General features: G+C 42.2%; 1 protein-coding gene across 3 annotated transcripts in view; it reads right to left on the bottom strand.

The window, feature by feature from the left end:
* Nucleotides 1-18,794, bottom strand: part of LOC126401736 (receptor tyrosine-protein kinase erbB-4-like) — a 391,678-nt gene that overhangs the window by 95,994 nt on the left and 276,890 nt on the right. For all 3 annotated transcript variants that reach the window (XM_050063210.1, XM_050063212.1, XM_050063211.1), the window contains exons 6-13: nucleotides 17,356-17,474; nucleotides 16,487-16,628; nucleotides 15,679-15,792; nucleotides 9,386-9,512; nucleotides 7,054-7,127; nucleotides 6,136-6,226; nucleotides 2,781-2,986; nucleotides 226-358 (exon numbers count right to left, since the gene is read on the bottom strand). In XM_050063210.1, coding sequence (XP_049919167.1) covers nucleotides 226-358; nucleotides 2,781-2,986; nucleotides 6,136-6,226; nucleotides 7,054-7,127; nucleotides 9,386-9,512; nucleotides 15,679-15,792; nucleotides 16,487-16,628; nucleotides 17,356-17,474 — 1,006 coding nt within the window. The remainder of the gene's footprint in view (nucleotides 1-225; nucleotides 359-2,780; nucleotides 2,987-6,135; nucleotides 6,227-7,053; nucleotides 7,128-9,385; nucleotides 9,513-15,678; nucleotides 15,793-16,486; nucleotides 16,629-17,355; nucleotides 17,475-18,794) is intronic.

The following is an 18,794-nucleotide window of genomic DNA, read 5'->3' as shown; positions in this document are numbered from 1 at the left end:
ATCAGTCCTCTGGCGCGACTGCATTTTTGCATGGATTTACATCGCACGTAATGTCACACAAGCACACAACATGATGACATGAAAGACAGAAGCCTTAGCTCTCTGCTGCTAAAATAAAAAATGCTTTCGGCCTTATGGTTCCATTTTAGATTGATTTAAACAGCATCATGCAAACAACAATCTCCCAAGAGTTAAAAAAATAGGCTGTGTGATTGGACTACTCACCCGTCAAAGAGGTTGCAGGACTCCACACAGGTGCGGCCTCGTCTGAAGTATCGGCAGGAAAGACACTGGTCGGGCCCCGGGCCCCAGCACCCGTCGTCTGAACACATCCGATCACACACCATTCGCTGCTGAGCTGTGGAGAGAAAGGACGTTAATAAATCAATCAACAAAATACATGCAGACATACTGTACATGCACAGATACACACACACTACACTAAAACACACCCACACACACAGAAAACAACTCAAGCACACTGGAAACATGATACAGTGTGTGAATTTCTCTGGACTGACTAACAATTTGCAGGCATAAAGTGAAACGTATGTAACAATTGTTAATTATGAACAATTAAATCTAGAGACTGGCGGTTTGAGCCCACTTGGTACAATGTGTGTGTGTGTGTGTGTGTGTGTGTGTCAGAGCTGCAACAATTAATCTATTCGTAGTAAACTAGTAAAGGTCCAGTATGTAGGATTTAGGGGGATATATTTGCATATAATGGAGTATAATATAAAAAGTATGTTCATTATGTGTATTATCACCTAGAAATAAGAATCGTCATGTTTTTTGTACCTTAGAATAAGCTGTTTATATCTACACAGGGAGCCGGCCCTCGTCTGTGGAGAACGCCGATCGCCATGTTTCTGCAGTAGCCATGAACGGAAAAACCCAAAGACTGGCTCTGGATAGGGCCGTTCATGTTTTTGCGTCGGCCACCGTAGTAAGCACTGATTTTTTTTCAGTGAAACTGCTTTATTTAGTGTTTTTACTTGTTTAAATCGTAGAATAGATACTAAAAACGTACATACAAACAAAAATAAAAAATGGCATGTGCCAAAAAAAAATTCGACTATTTCTACAGTCAGGCTTTTACCTCGCCATCTGTGTCGCCAATTTCTCATGTCCAAAATGTTTGTAAGTATGGGTCAATGGGTTTCTACCATTAAGTTTGTTTTTATACATCACTACTTTTGCGTGGGAACTCTTTCAGGCCTTTTTTTGTGCGTTCGCAGTGTCCGCAGTGTGAGACTTCTGTAAATAATTTGGCTTTGGTAAAAACCTCCTGAATGTCTGGATCTTAAGTTATCAAAGAAAAAAGGTCAGCACACATTAGCAGGTGCTTGGTGAGCTGGCCGTCTGTGATGAGCCAAGCAGCATCAGAGAAACACTTATTTGTAACGTGAAACTGCTAAATTCAGTGTTTTTACCGGTTGTTTAGGAGAGGAGGAGATCTCTGCGGATAATTCAGCTTCCAGTAAAAACCTCCTGAACAATGAACACAGCCCTAGTGTGTGTGTATCTATGTGTATTCATACCTTGGAGAAAAGTGTTTCCTGAAATTTGTGTGTAAGTATGTGTTTTCTAGCCAAGGGGCTGCCCAGCTGTGTGAGTAAACTTGGTATTCCCCACACCTCTGTCATTAAAGACTGCCCCCAACCAAAACCCTTAGCCCTTTTTTTCCAGTCGAAACCACAACAATCAATGCTGTTCATCAGACTCGGCATGTCCTCCATCCGGTGAGTGACACCCACATCCCCGGGTGTGTCACCCGGTGGGGGGGGCCCTTTGTCAACAGCCGAGCAGTCAATGGCAGACAGGGGGTTGAGCCTAATGAAGAAGGCCGTGTAAGGCCCCATCGATCGATCTCTAACACACACATACACCACACTCATTAACTGGCTAATGATATCAACCGCAGCTTGGCAGGGCTGAGAAAAACTACGGTGGTTCATGCTTTTGTTTTCTAGTTATCTCTGTCTGGTTACTCAGACATAAGAACATAATTTGCAATTAATTACAAAGCTGTAGTGATATTTCCTCCCAGTGTTATCTGTCAGACATTTCCACACTCTCCTTGAACAACACTGTGCAGTCATTTTCCACCATCTGCAGCTGAAGCCACATGTAGACTACTCATCATTCCATCAGGTGTCCGCTTCCCTGTGGCTAGCAGTGAGCTTAATCCACCTCTGTGCATGACGCATTAAGCACTTTCCTCACAGCGAGCTGAATAAGGGCTTTCATGGCCAAGGAGCAAACGATGCCGGTGACACAGTCGCCTTGGAAACCGGCATGTCAGTGTGTAAGACCGGGAGGGAGTTTTGCAGAGATATGTGGGGAGTTTGGAATTAATTAGTCGTCTAATATGAAAGAAAATAAGAGAACAGGGGGAACTTAATAGGTGTTTGGTTACCACCGGTTGTGAATTAAGATAAAACATGTGTACTAAATTATAGTGTGTATCAGCACGTGTGAGTTTCCTCTAAAATTCCCAAATTGAAAACAATGACAATTTCTTTTAATGTGGCTGATAGCACAAACCCCAAATTGTTTTTTTTTTTCAACCAACAAGGAAACTTTGCAATCACAGAATTTAACTTTACGAGTCCAAGTGGAAGACAAAGAGCCAACTGAGCCCCGCTTGATTGTTCTTATAACTTCTGCTTAGTGGCATCTGACATCCTGAATGAAAATGTAATCAAATACTACAAACGTCTAAAGATGTTGCAATATTGCTCAGAGTGTGCAGAGTTTTTAAGACAACTACTAACTGCATTCCTTTGGATCCCTGTTGTTGCGGATGAGGACTTTCTGGCTCGGTGTCCGGAAGAGCGACGTCCAGTTGACGGTGTTGTAGAAGCACAGGCGGCTGTTGTTGAAGATGTAAACGTTTCCGGCACTGATCTCGTCCAGTGACTGGAATTGAAGGGATGAGATCCAACGCTGCTTCAAGATCAACAGAGAAATACCACTTCCACTGTAGGAGAAAAAGGAGGGAGAGGAGAGAGATCATGAGAAATCAGAAGGAAGCAGAAGTGAAGACAGAGAACATAAAATGAGGGAGAGAAGGGAGGAAGAAAATATCGAAAAATGAGCATAAAGTGAAGATGCATGGTTTTAGAGAATGAGGTCAGGAGAAGAAAGGTGGTGAGAAACAAAGAAAGGAAAGGGTGCCAAAGGAATGGGAGGAAGGGGAGAGCTAACAGCCAGACAAAAGGAGATCAAGAGGAGAGCTTGACGGGTGCAACAAGGTTTTTAAAAGATGGTTAAAATTGAGGAAAAAGAAAGGAGTAAAGCACTAAGAAAAAGAGGAGGAAGATGCATAAGGAGGTTGCTCCAGCTCTGAATGAAACATTGCTGAGCTACAGGCTCATCACTGGTGTTTACAAGGCGGTATCTCCTTTGACTGCCAGCACTATCGGATCCATCACTTGTAAGCAAACACAGAAGCCGTTATCAAAACAGGGCTAAGCTGCTTGCTTAGCTGCTTGCATTAGCCCCAACAGTGGCCATCCAAATATAGCAAAACAGCAAGAAAAAGAGAGCGGCATAAGGGTCTTTCTGAGAAAGCACCCCCCATAATATGAACATGTCATCTGCATAGAAGTAAATGACTCATGTGTAATCTGACTCAAAGATGTAAAAGGTGACACTTAAGTTTAAAATTAAATGTGTTACTCAACTTGTCACTGAAGTCCTTAACTGCCTGCATACATGCATGCCATACAAGAGGGCCCAGGAGGTAAAGCAAACACTGAATCTTGAGTCCTAATACGTTTTTTTTTTTTTAGGGATTTTAGGAGTTTAAAGTCTGCAATTCTGGAGAAAGATTGCGGATATTCTAACTCAACTCCAAACAAACACACCCCTCCCATCAGTGCTCCCTCAGAAGCTCTGGTAATATCTTTGTCATACATTACTACCATGGTGTAGCTCCATTCCTTGTGGGCGAGGACGTGAAAGAGCAAGAGTAGCCAGCATACTGTTGTGTGGCTCACTTTTGTTTGTCTCTTTACATCACCAGGTCTACATAAGCAAGGCTGTATGTTTTGTTTCAACGTCAGTGGGTACATAAATGAAGCAGGGGGTTTCATTTCATTCATTTCCACATCCTGGTGGATTTTTGTCATGTGCCAATTTATGACGGAAATGTCTTGTTTAGGGGCATTATGGGGGGGACCACAGACTGTATCATCATAAAGATGGACAACATGACAGTTTCCCAAAGATGAGGCCAAAAAGAGCTCACTCGCCCCCTGGTGACTGGCTGCAGTATAGGTCAAAAACCCCACCCCTCAATGTTAGCAGATAGGACATGGGCCACTACAAAATTAAAGTATATATCAAATAATTTTACCCCAGGATGGTATCTGTTATTTTAGGTTCATAATTTACTGCTGTGTGCGCCAATCAGAGTGCTTGCGAGCAATGACGCTGTACAGAACAGGTGTGAAGGGAAGACTCTGGGAACAGGGAGGGACTAACGAGACAGGTGTGACAGAAAACAGGTGAGAAAACACACAAAGACAGGAAGTAAAAGCAGCAGGACACATGAGGAGAGAATCTACAAAATAAAACAGGAAGCAGATTAAACATGAATCATGACATGAAACAAGAAACACAAACAGGAAACTCCAAAACAAAGTCCAGTATGAACACCTGATTTCTTTTCAGCACACATACAGAATGGACCGTAGGGTGATATCTGCTAAATTTGAAAAAAACTGTGTTGGATGAGTAGCCGTTCACATGCTGCGCCTTTAACTGCCTGGAAAACGCAAGGTCAGGTGCTGGAGTGCAGCAGGTTGCGTCTGAGGTTGCTAAGCAACCTTAACCACCACGGTATCATAGCCTATTTACCCGAAATCCTGAGTGCAGAGCAGTGGCGGCTGCTGGTCTTTCAAAGAGGGGAAGCTCATTTTCGGCCTACATCATAAAATGTGTCTGTTTATTTATACGTAAATTCTACCCTCTGGGGCTGCTGCGCGAGGCTAGTGTGACCGCCTGTAAGTGCTTTCGGACGGTGGAGGGGCTCACAGCACCCGCTGCTCGTTGGGGACAGTAACTGCAGAGCGACAGAAGTCAGAGTCTCCAAACACGAGTACAGCCTCCAATAACACCAGAAAAAGATGATAGATTTGTCGCTAGTCGTTTTTAACAAAGAAAAAGTCACTAAGAGGATTGGAAAAGTCTCCAGATCAACTCGGAACAACGAAATGAAATGAAACTTGAAAAATGCTCCGGTGGTTTATATTTCAAGATCGCTGATTCGCTCATTTCGCTGTCAATCAAAAAGGGATTCAGCCTCAGACAGATCATCCAATCATCATGCAGAAGCCCAGCGTCCAGGCCAGCCGAGGCCAGCCCACTGTCCCATAGAACCCCAGAGACGCTGAGCGTCCGATGGGGGCGGGACAAAACCGAGCATTTATCCAATGACTGTCTAGTTTCGCTGCAGTGGAACAACCCACTCTATGCTTCCCCATTGAAGTCTTTGGATGCTGAGCTTCCACTGTTTTATGCACTGTGACGCTACGGGAATGAATGAGAAGAAAGTTGCGTCAGTGACCTGTGATAAGTAGCTGATTCTGAACAAAAGTTGAACGCGTTCTAGCGCATATTTAGTCAGTGAAATGTAAACACAACAGTACATATTTGACCACTTATTTTTTGACATTTTAGGGGAAGCTGAGCTTCCCTTGCAGTCTTAGAGCAATCGCCACTGGTGCAGAGCTGATCTCCTTCCAGGCGCTGTTTCGTCCATGGGACAGATATAAAGCCCTGGCAGCCCTGAACCAAAACAATCAACTTTTCCATATTTATCACAGACTGCTATTTATGGAAGAAGGGAAAGATATCTGTCAGCTGTAATTGGTTGCTCCTCGTCACATGACATGGTGAGCGCTGCTGCATTCCAAAAGATGAACTCAGTTCATCTCGGGGGGCAGCCATCACACCCTGAAAAATAGGCGCTCAGGAATGCTTGTACCGTGATAGGGTCGCTCTGGCCTTTGAGCGCGCCTGCAGGGCGTCTACATTGAAAACGTGGCATGTGTATGGCCCCTTAGAATCAAGGACTCCACCTTCAACCAAGAAAGTTAGACCGATGGTAACATTAAGACATACCTGTAAAGAGATCTACCACCAATGGTTGCCAGGCTGGAAAAAACACTCAGATCCGTCATGTTCTCAGGCCAGGACTGGATGTTGAGGTAACCTAAAGAAAACAGCATGTGCTAATGAGTAAACTTATCTCTGGATGCCATTTTTCTTTCAGTACAATGATGAAAAGGAGATGAAAGAAAAGGGAAGAGGAGTCTAGAGCGTATTTGATGAAGGAACATATGATTCATGAGCACAGAAATACAGAAAAAATCCCTTTGCTGCCTCCATTCATTGGTCATGGAGTTGCACCGCCTCTGTGAAGTTCAAGCAAGAATCCATTCTGTGTAAAAAATGTGTTCGGAGAAGACAATATACGCTAATTAAAAGAATGGATTTAATATTCTGCACAATCGGCACGGTTGCACTTGCCTTTAATGACAGATTACATCAAATCAGGATCTGTGGAAATGACATTAAAGGGATAGAGCAGGAAATGGCTGGGATAGAATGGCCATTGCTCTTTCTTATTGCTTGGGTTTTTCATTATGAAAATGCAGTTTCACTCCATTAGCTGTTTGGCTCAACTGCAAGTCGCAGTTTAATATGACAAAAGGGTTTGTATACGAGGTATTGCTCATCCCTTAAGGCCTCTAATAGTTAATGAATAAATACACACTAAAGCATGCACACACACACACACAGCGGCGCATTACAGTAAGCATGTATAACTATCAGACATACACACACACACACTCAATAACATTATATCCACCAGAGCACCTTTTAGAGTTCACTGAAAAAAAATCAGTTTTCCACTTTCCTCTCAAAGCTTGCTTTTCCTTCCTCAGAGGCAACATAATTCACACACACAGACACACACACCACAATATTGTTTTGCTCAATCAGCTTCTCCAAGGTGACCCAGTGAGGCCGTCTCACCTGTGATCTCTTTCACAGTGCGGAACACGTTGAGACGCTCAGGGTCCAAAGGTCCAATACCATGATACATGTCCCTGAAGAAAGCAAACAGAGAAAGTGAATACTGTCTTTTTAAAAATGGCATCCATCTATTGCTACAGCATGTCCTTATTTATAAAACACTTCTTAAGGTAGAAACACTGTGAACCGGAAGGCAGCGGTGAGAAAATAATGTTCATCATATCAAAGTCAGAGCGCTCTTTGCCTGTAATGTGCTGAGTGACGTTCAGAGTTACACATGATTCTACCCTCACAGCTTCAAGGCACTCTGACAGTGGTTTTTGAATGAATGGAGAACATTGCTTATTGACCTTACTGAGCCAGAATTTCACTGACACAGTGGGATATGAATGGAGAACTTTTTTTTCCCACATGCCTACCTCTCTTAGTTTAATGCTGCTCTATTTCATGCAGTAAGCATAAGATGTATGCAGGAATAATACATAAAACAGTTTGACTGACATATGGTCAAAGGGAACCTATTACTGTATGTAAATGTGTATTTTGGGATTGTACTTGAAAATATGTACATGCTTTAATGTCCAAAGAACACTGTGTTTTCCTCATGCAGTCTGTGCTGAACACCTTTATTCTCCCTCAGTCTAAAATGCTGTCTCTTTAAGCTCTTCTCCCGCAAAAGCCCAGTCTGCTCTGATTGGTCAGCGTTTCCAGGTCTTTGCTACACCAAAGTAACCCGGAATAAATTTTTGTTAAATAATTCTTATCGTTGTTTAAACACTGTCATTTTTTATCCTTTTTTTTGTCTTGCTTCTGATTCTTTAGATGCTGTAACCCCATGGTGTGGGATTAATTAAGTTTTATCTTATTTTATGTTATCTCTTAAGGAGGAACGGCAATTCTTGTGGTATTACAACTTTACAAGGCCCATACTGAGCAAAGCATATGAAGCTTGTATTTCATGTACAATAACTCCCTTACCTCCAATTCATAAGCATTAATTAGGAGGTTACTGCACACACTGCTATATGAAGCTACATGTTAGTGTCAGTAAAACATGTAATCTTAAGAATAAGAATAACTTTATTCACCCCCAAGGGGAAATTCAATAATCTTGGTTGCTGTTGTTAAATATCTCCCAGATTTTGGCTCATATTCCTGCTGACTAAGCTTTTATTAGTGATTTTTCACAGCAGAAAGTGTCACTATACTCAGTTACAGTCATTTTCTGGCTTCAAATAAAGTGCTAATGTACATGTAGCTACCTGCTAACATCAGAGAAATGTAATTTTGGTTGCTGTTGTTAATTTCTCCCAGATTTTGGCTCATGTTCCTGCTGAAACATGTCAGTTTGTGTTTAGAAGCTTTTACTGGGTGATTTTTAATGATGATGTTAGCATGTAGCTACATGTAGCAGTGTACTTGCAACCTGGGAATGACTGTTATGGAGTAGAGTGAGACTTTTTACTATGAAAAATCACCAATAAAAGCGTCTAAACCAAAACATTCAAAACTGGACATATTGCAGCGAGAATATGATCTAAAATCAAGGAGAAATTAACAACACTGGCAACCAAGATTACATGTTTCCCTGACCTTAGCATGTAGCTACATGTAGCGGTGTACTTGCAGCCTGAGAATGATTGTATAAAGCAGCAATATCCACTGTGAAAAGTCACCAATAAAACCTTCTAAACACAATAGGACAATGGAATGTACAGCAGGTATATGATCTGAAATTGGGGAGAAATTAACAACATCAGCAACCACGATTACATGTTTCACTGATGTTAGCATGTAGCAACATGTAGCAATGTACTTGTAGCCAGGAAATTACTGTGTAAAGTCACACTTTTTAGCATGAAAAATCATGTTAAGCTCCTAAACCTAAATCTTCTCAATTGGACATGTTCCAGCAGGAATATGATCAGGAATGATGGAGAAATGAACAAAATCAGTGACCAAGACAGGTTACAGGTTTCCCTGAGGTTAGCATGTAGCTACATGTAGCAGTGTTTGTAAACACTTGCAGCACCGTGCCTCGAACACATGACCATACAAAAAATCCTTCACGAGCCAAGAGTTATGAGTCAGCTTGTCTCAAGAATAAAACTTCAGATCAGTCTGAAGCTTGAAGGTTTTGCTCACAGATATTACTTTCACATATGTTTACCTCAATATTTGAAACATGGGCCACTTTTAATAAAAACGTCCAATATTGTATCATTTTATATATGATAGAAAATAATAAAAAGGCAAATAGGTCCCCTTTCAGTGCTCAAAAAAGTAAATAAATCTGAGAATACTGTGTGTGAGCTTTCAAGCTGTCACTTACCCTTTAATCCCTGTAATGAGGAAGATGAGGTTGCCGTTGATTTTGGTGCAGTTGACAAATTTATCAATATTGCTAGCATCCACTGTTTGAGCTGTCTGCAGGCTGCCAGTCCCTATGCCGTCGCACACTGATGAAACAAATGCAAACACACAATCATACATTATTCAAAGTAATTAAGTTGCCTTTGGTATGAGTTAAATACTGTAGTATATGTCCAAATTGCCCTTGCATAGCAGAGACCTCATCTTGAGAAACTACTATTAGCTATTTGTCACGTTAATTTTTCACACTCTTTTATGAAAATATAGCCCTGCTTTGGTGCACAGGCAAGGCCACGGCCCCTCTCCATGCATTGGGATTCTTTTGATGAAAGCATGGGCCAATCCACAGCCAATTCCTCCCTATAATGAATTCATTACATCTGCATTAATTACACTTGCAGTCTGGTGTGAGCCAAGTATTTCTGACACAGGCGGAGGGGATGATGAATAAGGCTTGCATTAAGTGGTGTAACCAGTTTTTGATAGTGATTTATACCAGCCAATTCCATATCTGAAATGTTAATTTGTTATCATTTCCCCCAGTTCCTTGGGCTATCCCTCATTAACCCCTCCCTGCTGCGTGACGATGTAATCAAGAGATTAGCCAATCAATGGATGCTGCAGCCTATACATGGAGCCCGTAGGAAAACACCACTGTCTTCCCTCCAAAGAGAAAGGGCAGATCGGTTACCTTTGTGGGAACAATATAACGAAGGGGCTAATTCTCTGTATTGAACTGTAAGTAATGCTGTTTAATTTCACATTAGATGTTTTAAGCATTTAGTTGACACTCGCACAAAATGAGTTGTAATTACCGAGCAGGTAACAGCAGTTTGTCGTTATGGGACTATTTCATGTTAATTAACATGTCAAGTGTTGTGGGGATCAAACGTGACCCCTCATTTATGCCATTTTTGTCACATTCAGCCTCCAATATGTAACAAGTAATGCAGAGGATATTCATAGCAATGATATGAGAAAAGGGCAAAATGAGTAGTATGTAAGAATATTTTGTATTAAGTCAAAACTGCCTATTCTTGAAATCAACAACATAGAAGGTTCTGGGCATACCATGGAAAGTTTTACATTAGTAAACTATAACTTAGGGCTGGGCGATAAATCTATCGATTAATCCGAATTTGTAGTTTAGGCCGATTTGTTTTAATGAAAATCGAGTTTCTCTTTAAAATCCGCCACCGCCGCTCCACGCTGGGCTCCCGTAGTTCAGAGTGGGCTCACACCTCCCCCCCACGCGCTTGACACACAAACAACATGGCAGTGAGTGGGGAAGAACTCGTTCTCAAGAAAGGGAACGAGTTCTTCAGCGCTTTTGTGTGCTCACCTGTGTCTGTGTCTGTGCTCACCTGTGTCTGTGTGTGTGCAACACAGAGAGCAGAGGAGGATTTTAGACGCGCACCATGTAGGGACATAAATGACATGCCGTTGTGTAAATAAGATAAATAAGTGTTGACAACGCCAAGCTGGCAGACCCCCGAACCGTAGTAGACCTCCAAAGACCATTAGCTCCTTTTGCTTGTGTTAGCTCGTTGTGGCAACAACACATAAACAACGGAACTTCGTCTGTGTTAAAGAACGGCACTTTATTTTCAGCACTGCAGGGATGATGCACAGCCTCTCTCATCAGTGTCTGACTTTTACATAGAGGGAAATAACTCAAAAACAGCATGCAGAACTGCGTAGGCTTCTTCACTGTGGCTGCTCGATGTAAACAACATAGCACATGCCTCACTTTCTTCCTGGGGCGCATCCGTCTGACGTCACACACCACACCCGGCGCACTAACGTCTCATACCTCCTACATCAACTACACACATACACAGCTCCACACACACACACACACACACACACACACACACACACACACACACACACACACAAGCCACACACATCAGGCTCAGCCTGTAACATAAGGCTATTTAGTTTGTTTACTAAAAGGACAAGGTATAGACCTGTTCTATAGGAAAGGTAACCTTAAATGACTTCTGTTGTGATCCAATACGATGGTAGGGGAAACACTGCAGTAGGCCTATGATAAGAAAGGGGTCCGGTGGAAAGCGATCACAGATGCAGTTGCCATGTATATTGCAAGAGATGTGGTGCCCATATATAGGCTTCCATGGAAAAGCCAGGGTTTATTCACATGCTGAAAGTTTTGGACTCCAGGTATGTGCTACCATGCCGCATTTTTTTTTTTAACTAGGAGGGGAAAAAATCGATTTAAATCGTGAATCGGATTTTTTGTGAAAAAATCGGAGATTTTTTTTTAGGCCATATCGCCCAGCCCTACTATAACTGCAAAAATAAAGGATGTTTTGCTGCCTCTTGCAGTAGCTGGAGTATGAGAAAAAAAAACAAAAAAAAACAACAACTCAATTTACTGGGCCGACTGCCAGCAACTTTTAAGGTGGAACGTTTACTTGTAATGTTACTCAATGCATGAGTTGACAACGTGAATCCATCAGCACACCTTATATTTCAGTGTGACAACTTTGACCATTAATTGAGCATAGCGTTAGTTCAAGCAGACATGATGTCAAGCTAAGTTCATATCCCAGCTACATCAGCTGATCTCAAACAGCCAAACAACTGATGGAGCAGCTGATTGATGGAAGGGAGTCAGCTGATAGATCACATGATTCCTTTCTATGCAATCAACTGGTGAATTTCATTCTAGGTGCCCTATTTAAACTGCTCTGAACTTTGCTGCTGCTCTTGCTGCCTTAGGCTTTCCATGTAGGCGCATGGAAGGGCAGGGAGATTTTCTCTCTCTGCCTTATGGCTTTCAACACAGGAGCGTGGAAGGGCAGAGAGATGTGCCTTCTCAGCCTTATGCTTTCCACGTAGGCGCATGGAAGAGGCTTTCTGCATAGGCCTGAGGAAAGGCAGAGGGGCCCCAGAACAGAGCCATACCGCCAAATATAATACTGCAATGGAAATAAAGTTTTCTTTGACGGAAGTGTTCCTGACTTTTTATTGTCTCTCTTGGATGACACACTTTTAGTAATGAATGGATCTTCAAGCGTTTACAAATATATATTTTAATTTCGACCAGGTCATGTGAACTGCATACAATTTAATCCTCAATTGGAGAAAAAAAAGCATCATGGAGCGTCGTTCCTGTGGGCACCAGCTGGCTGCGCTTGCCTGTGAAGGACTAAACTCTCAAACCCGCTATTTTTTAATATCCCATCGAGAGTGGCCCTCACTGCAGCCTGTTTTTTTTTTCGAAGTGGAAACGTTGAAACGTGGCTTTAATGTGAAACAAAAAGGTCTATCTCTCTAGGGATCCTAATGTGTTAATGTTATAATGTTGTCTTACACTTATAATAATAATAATGATATGAGCCTGTCAGGGGCAAAAACATGCACTTTTAGTAAAGATAAATTGACAGTGCTTATGTGCCTGGCTACACTGTAGCCTGAAATGTAGCTACCGGCTGTAGCCCACTCACTCAGTACTGGAATAACTTCAAAAATTGTTGTTCCTTTTAGTTACTTAGATACAAAAACATAGGAAAATAAGGTCCAGGTTGAAAAATACAGAAGTTCAACTTTAATCTAATAAAATCTGGCATGTAGCTGACTGTGTGTATCTTAGGGTGGAAGCTATGGGCAGGGGAGAAATTACTCTAAAATTACACAAGATGTTGATATTTTTGAGGGTATATTAGGAAAAATAAATCAGCTGTAAGTATATTTAGTGTAATATAAAAAGGCTAAGCTGGCTCCCCTAAAAGTAAATTACATTCTCTAAAGCTTTTTAAGTAATTCTTGCGGGCTACTGTTGATCTAGTATCATCACTGTTAGCATAAAGCTATTAGATTAAAATGGTTTAACTGCATAAGCTCTTGTACATACAGTAAATGCAGTGCAGTCGGCCAGGAAGTGAGGGAAGCAGGAGGAATACATATCTCTATAAAACCTAATTTTCATCCCATTGAGTATAACTTCCACATCATACACTGAAACATGGCCACAGATCTGTCTGTTGTCAGTGTGTCTCTGCACTGAGACAAATTTGACAATCTCACAAGGCAACAGTCACCAGTCATGAGTGATGGAGGCACTCACTGGTTCCAATGAACAAAGAAATACATCATCATTCCTAGTTTCATCAAAATTGGGCCAATAATGGCAGTTAAGAGTCACTCAAAGTGTCAAACTTTGACACGTACTTATAGTGCAACCATCAGACCGAACAATATGATATATGAACATAAAAGACTGACTCACTCTCACAAGTTGCAACAGAATCACACCAGTAATGTTTGATATATGTAAGTTCAAACATCTACTAATCCTAGTTCATTGTGACCATCACCAGACGTTTGCGCTGGTTAGAGAAATAGTCAACCAATCAGAGATTTGTGGGCAGGATTATGAATGTAGAAGTTCTACTTAGCTAGCTACTAGAATTTGGTAAATTCCCTGTTTTGTGACCTGTGCCAGCGGTGTAACAGCACGAAATCCAACTTGTATTGCATTAGAGATAAGTAATATGACAACGTGATCAACACAACATTATGCTACAGACTAACAGGGCCACGAGTGTTTGACAGGCTGGGTGTCGAGCTGAGGCCAGCAACATGAAGGAGATTGATTTTCAGCTGAAGTGGGAGGAGGAAGATTCGCACGTCACACGTTGAGTTTTTTTATGAGAAATTTCATGTGTTTTTTGGGGTGACGATACAAGACATTGAGCCATGTCTCCATTAGCTCCATGTGTGCAAGTTTGCGTTTCACAGGCGTAACTGTGACCTGAAGTGTTTTATGCTTCAAGTCCATTTCAAGTCTAAAAGAAATGTAAACCTGCACCAATATGGCAACATTTGGGATTGGACATTTTAGACGACCAAAGAGGTGAGCTGAAAAGTCATGGGAGTGGCTACACTCTCATTCATGGGCTCAGTGTCATTATGTTTCACTTGAGAGTGGCTGTTGAGCCAACAGTGGCACCTAGTGGTAAAATTCGGTATATTCTGGTCTGTTGTATAGCTTAATGTCAAACTGGTTTAAAAATATGTACACTGTCCCAACACTACTTGCTACCAAGCTACATGCATCAGCAACAGAAAAATGGACAGGAAAAAAACAGTGACAAGCATGGATGAGCAAGCAAGGTTGTTGGAAGTCAGTTTAAAGACATAACTATTGCATTCCTGATTTTGAGTAGGATATCAAGTAGGTTGTCAACGGTTGACCGTTAAGGAATTACTGCTTTTAATGCTATCCTGAGCCAACAGCATTGCTGTGAAAACATTGTGCCCACCTTTCAGTCTCCTCCCAGGTCGCCCAGATGAGTAAGCAGCTCACTTTAGAGTCGCAACCCCCCTTTAGCATTGTTAAGTATGTTAGCACTGTTAGCACCATTAGCAGTGTCAGCATGGCTAGTGGTGCTAACATAGTTAACAATGCTAAAGGGAGTATTGTGGCTCAAAATGAAGCGGCTTACTCAGTGGGTAACCTAGCGTAGAGACTGAAGGGGGGCTACTATATTACCACAGAAACGCTGTCCCGACACTGGGATGGCGTTACTAGTGGCATTGCAATTGAGCAGCGTTGTGAGCTAGCTCCCACCTCATCCTTGTGGTGTGCAGTGCAAAGCAGCCGAAGCTAGCTAACCAGTGGAGACCAGTGGTTACGCAGAGGGCGGTTAGTTTCCACATGTTAATGGAAAGCCGACAAAAAAATAAAATAAAAAGCATTTACATCATAAAACATTGACATTTTTTCCTGTTAAAGAGTTTTTCCCTTATCCACTGTCAGGGTCCAAGGACAGAGGGATGTCGTATGCCGTAAAGCCCTCTGAGGCAGATTGTAATTTGTGATATTATGCTTTATAAATACAATTGAATTGAATTAAAATTTCATCACCTCTAAATGGATAGTGTTTTGAAATGCGGCGTTGAAGCTCACTGAGTCAGTGGAGTGCCGCACTAAATGGAAAGGCCTCTTATATTTCATGTCATTGAAAGCAAATTAACCAAAACTGACGTCCCTAATATCAAGTAACCCATTAGAGTGTTCCCTTCTACCTCAGATTTGACCCATCAATGTAACTGTAAACTGTTAAGAACATTGTGCAAATAACGTAACATTAAACCCGTGAGAAGAAATTTCTTTAGCTGAAATATGACACCAGGATGATGAACACAGCCCAGTCTGATGTACGGCCCATTTTGTTGCTCTGCATCAGGCGAATTAAGGAGTAATATCATCCTATGGTTTACCTTTAGGACAGATGTCGGTACAGGGGATGCACATTTTGATCCGGTTCTCCTCCACCTCCATCTTGTTGCTGGGGCACGCTCGGACACAGGAGCTGTGGTCCACCACGAAATTATCTGACAGTAACACAGAGGGAATGTTAGTGTTTGCTGACTTCAGGTGTTTCTCAGTAGAGCTGCTGTGATACAAATGCAGAATTTTAAAAATCAAAGTGTTGCATTTACTCGAAGAACAATTTCCTGGAAGGAAGGACCCCTCTGATGGCGAGAAATTGATTGTATTTTAATCACGTTTGTATAATGATCAAAACTAATGGTCTAGGGCTATATTGCTCAGGAAAAGTCATGAATCAAATTAGTACTTGGGAGCGGCAGTAGAAAAGTGCGACTGGTGTATGCTCATTTGATGATCAGTGGGACTTGAATATGCAATCTGTTGATGTAGCTTGACTTTTAATGCACGCCCGCTGAATTACTGCTGCACTCTGACTCCATATCTGCGAAAGAAAGAAATGCGATTCGCTTTTCTTCTCAGCTGCCAGAAGCTGAAACAGATGGCGTGGCAACTAGTTGATTGAGATGCGCAATTTATTTATGTTTGAGTAATTTATCTTGACTTGGAATAATTGTCTGGAGTCTTATTTCAGGATGGATGGAGGATAAATGCTTCTTCAATGGACACCAGTTCCCAGCCTATAAAACTTAATTATGAGCATCATTATGAGCATCTGTGTTCTTGCAGTGTAATGTTACAGTAACTATATCTACTTGCTGCAGCTTGGATGTGCATTATAACTTGAAGCAGACTCACGTGGGCATTTCTTGACACAAAAGGCTCCATAGGTGTACTTGGCTCTGGGGTTGTGCTCCAGCTGAAAAGACGTGGGGTTGTAGACAAACGGCTGAGGGCACTGGGTCACACATGCTCCGCTGTCGTTGAAATTGGTGCAAGCCTGCAGAGGATCATAACCACAGTCAGCGGAAAGGCAGAGGATATCAGCCAGAATTCCCATAGGGGGAGGGTGGGGATTTTCTCACACAAGTCACTATGAGTGAAAGAGTATTACAGCGGCATTTCATTTTTACGTTGGATTGCGACACACGGACCAGGCAGCCGCCCCTTGTCTCTTCAAACGCCAAATGGGAGAAAAATTGGAGCCATTGATCCACAGCCATGATGTAAATGGTGAAATGTTTTCCCATAAACCTCTTAAGTGTTTTTGTCGTCTGTGACCACAGGCTGAAACGGCAGTAATTGAATTGGATGAGCCTTTCTGTGAATTACAACTACAATATCGTCTCTCTCAGCGCGTGCTGGCGCGGCGTGCGCGAGTTTGCGAAATAGGAAGAAGTTGAGGTGATAAAAGGGATACTAATTGGAACACTGAATCACCAATTTGTTCTTTGAGGAGCGCCGCAGCGGAAGACTTTTACAGCCCCCGTAAAATGACAAACAATTTATCAACCGGTAAACAAAGTGGATCATTTTCGGGTGGGTGAGGATGACAAACAGATGTTGCACAAAAGACATGGACGCACAGGATGGATGGTGATGAAGACGAGGTTAAAGATGTGATTTTTTTTGGTATTTGTGTGCGAGAGAAAAAAAGTAGGAGATAAAAGAAAGTTAAGGAAAAGGAAGGAGTGATAAAGAGGTGTGTGTGTGTGTTTGTGACGTACGAAGCAGTCCGTGTCCTTGGGGCCCGAGCAGCCGCCGGCGCACTCGCGATGGCAGCAGTCGCTGACGTAAGGCCCGAAGCATCGACCGTCACACTGCTCTGCACACACTGTCTTTGTCACTGCCAAGAAAGTGAGAAGACAGAATTTTTTAAAGGTCTGACACACACATTCACACTCATAAAAGAGACAATACCACCACCCTCAACCTTCCGCTCATGTTATAGCTGCACAGAAACATTGCCTGATGTGGAGTTCAGGCAGAAACAAATGAGGGGCTGCAGCAACCTAAAGGTCAGACCAGTGGGTTTGCGACCATGAGGTCACCAGCTTGGGTGCCCAGACGGACTTTAAAAACACGGAGCGCTGTCTCCACTCTCAACAGCTGCTCTGGAGGTGCCCTTGAACGAGCCTCTTATCCTCCAACCGGCTCCAGCTTCAGCCCAGCAGCTGAAAACAGTGCTTGGCAGCTCCCAGGTATGCATCTGAAGTGGGACGTTGCTGGAGCGAGCTCAATTGGTTTCCCCTGGATAAATAAAGTTTGGAAAAAAAAAAGTTCACAGACCCCACTGATTCACCATATCTGTGTTTATACAATGGGTGTTTCCTGCCAAGCGGACCGATTGGCCAAAGACACCTTCCAACTGTGCTGATAATTCCCAGAAAGCCTGGCTTTATTTGTTGCTATGCCAACTCTGTGGTAACCAGGGAAATACTAACTCCTCCTCCTGCATTTTCACTGCAAAACTACTTTGACGGAATCTGTATTAGTCTGTGTTATTATTGCGGTACAAATACTTGGATGTGGCTCGTACCTATTGCATCAAAGTCGCTCCAATACTTGTGCTAAAGAAGAGCCTCCCACACATTGTTGGTACAGTAGGAGATCTACCAGCCAGCGAGTCAGCAGGAGCTTGAAGCTGAGGCATTAAAAACTGCTGTGCTCACTCTCTGCTGTGTTGGGAACATAATGATGCGGTAGTGAAAAAACAATAAGGCGCTGTAGTCTATTAGTCTGTGTTAGTCTGAGAAAAACAGGCCAGCCCCTCTCTAGGTTTTGAAGGCATCAGAAGAACAGCAGAACTGCACTTATAAAGATTTCTCTTCCTTCCTCTTTTGTCTTACTCTTGTTTTTCCATTCCTTTCCTTCTTTTGATATTGAAAACACGTCTTATTAAAGCCACATAAAATACTGTAACACTGAAGAAAATTCATTTCCTTTTCACATTTATGATTTAATTTCTTCAACTTGAGCGTGATTTTTGTCTTTAAGCTCAAATACAATACAATACAATAAGATGAAATGCAAAATATTGCATGCAATATGCAAATATTACAGTATGACAACTGCATGAATTGTTATACCAGTTTGAAATCTAGCAGGAAGTATCCATTTTCCAGCACCTAATGGTTAATGTCACTGCCTAACCTATACACAGAAA

The sequence above is a fragment of the Epinephelus moara genome, chromosome 15 (genome assembly GCF_006386435.1).
Source record: "Epinephelus moara isolate mb chromosome 15, YSFRI_EMoa_1.0, whole genome shotgun sequence".
NCBI classification, from domain to species: Eukaryota; Metazoa; Chordata; class Actinopteri; order Perciformes; family Serranidae; genus Epinephelus; species Epinephelus moara.
This window is presented reverse-complemented; position numbering and strand designations above follow the sequence as displayed.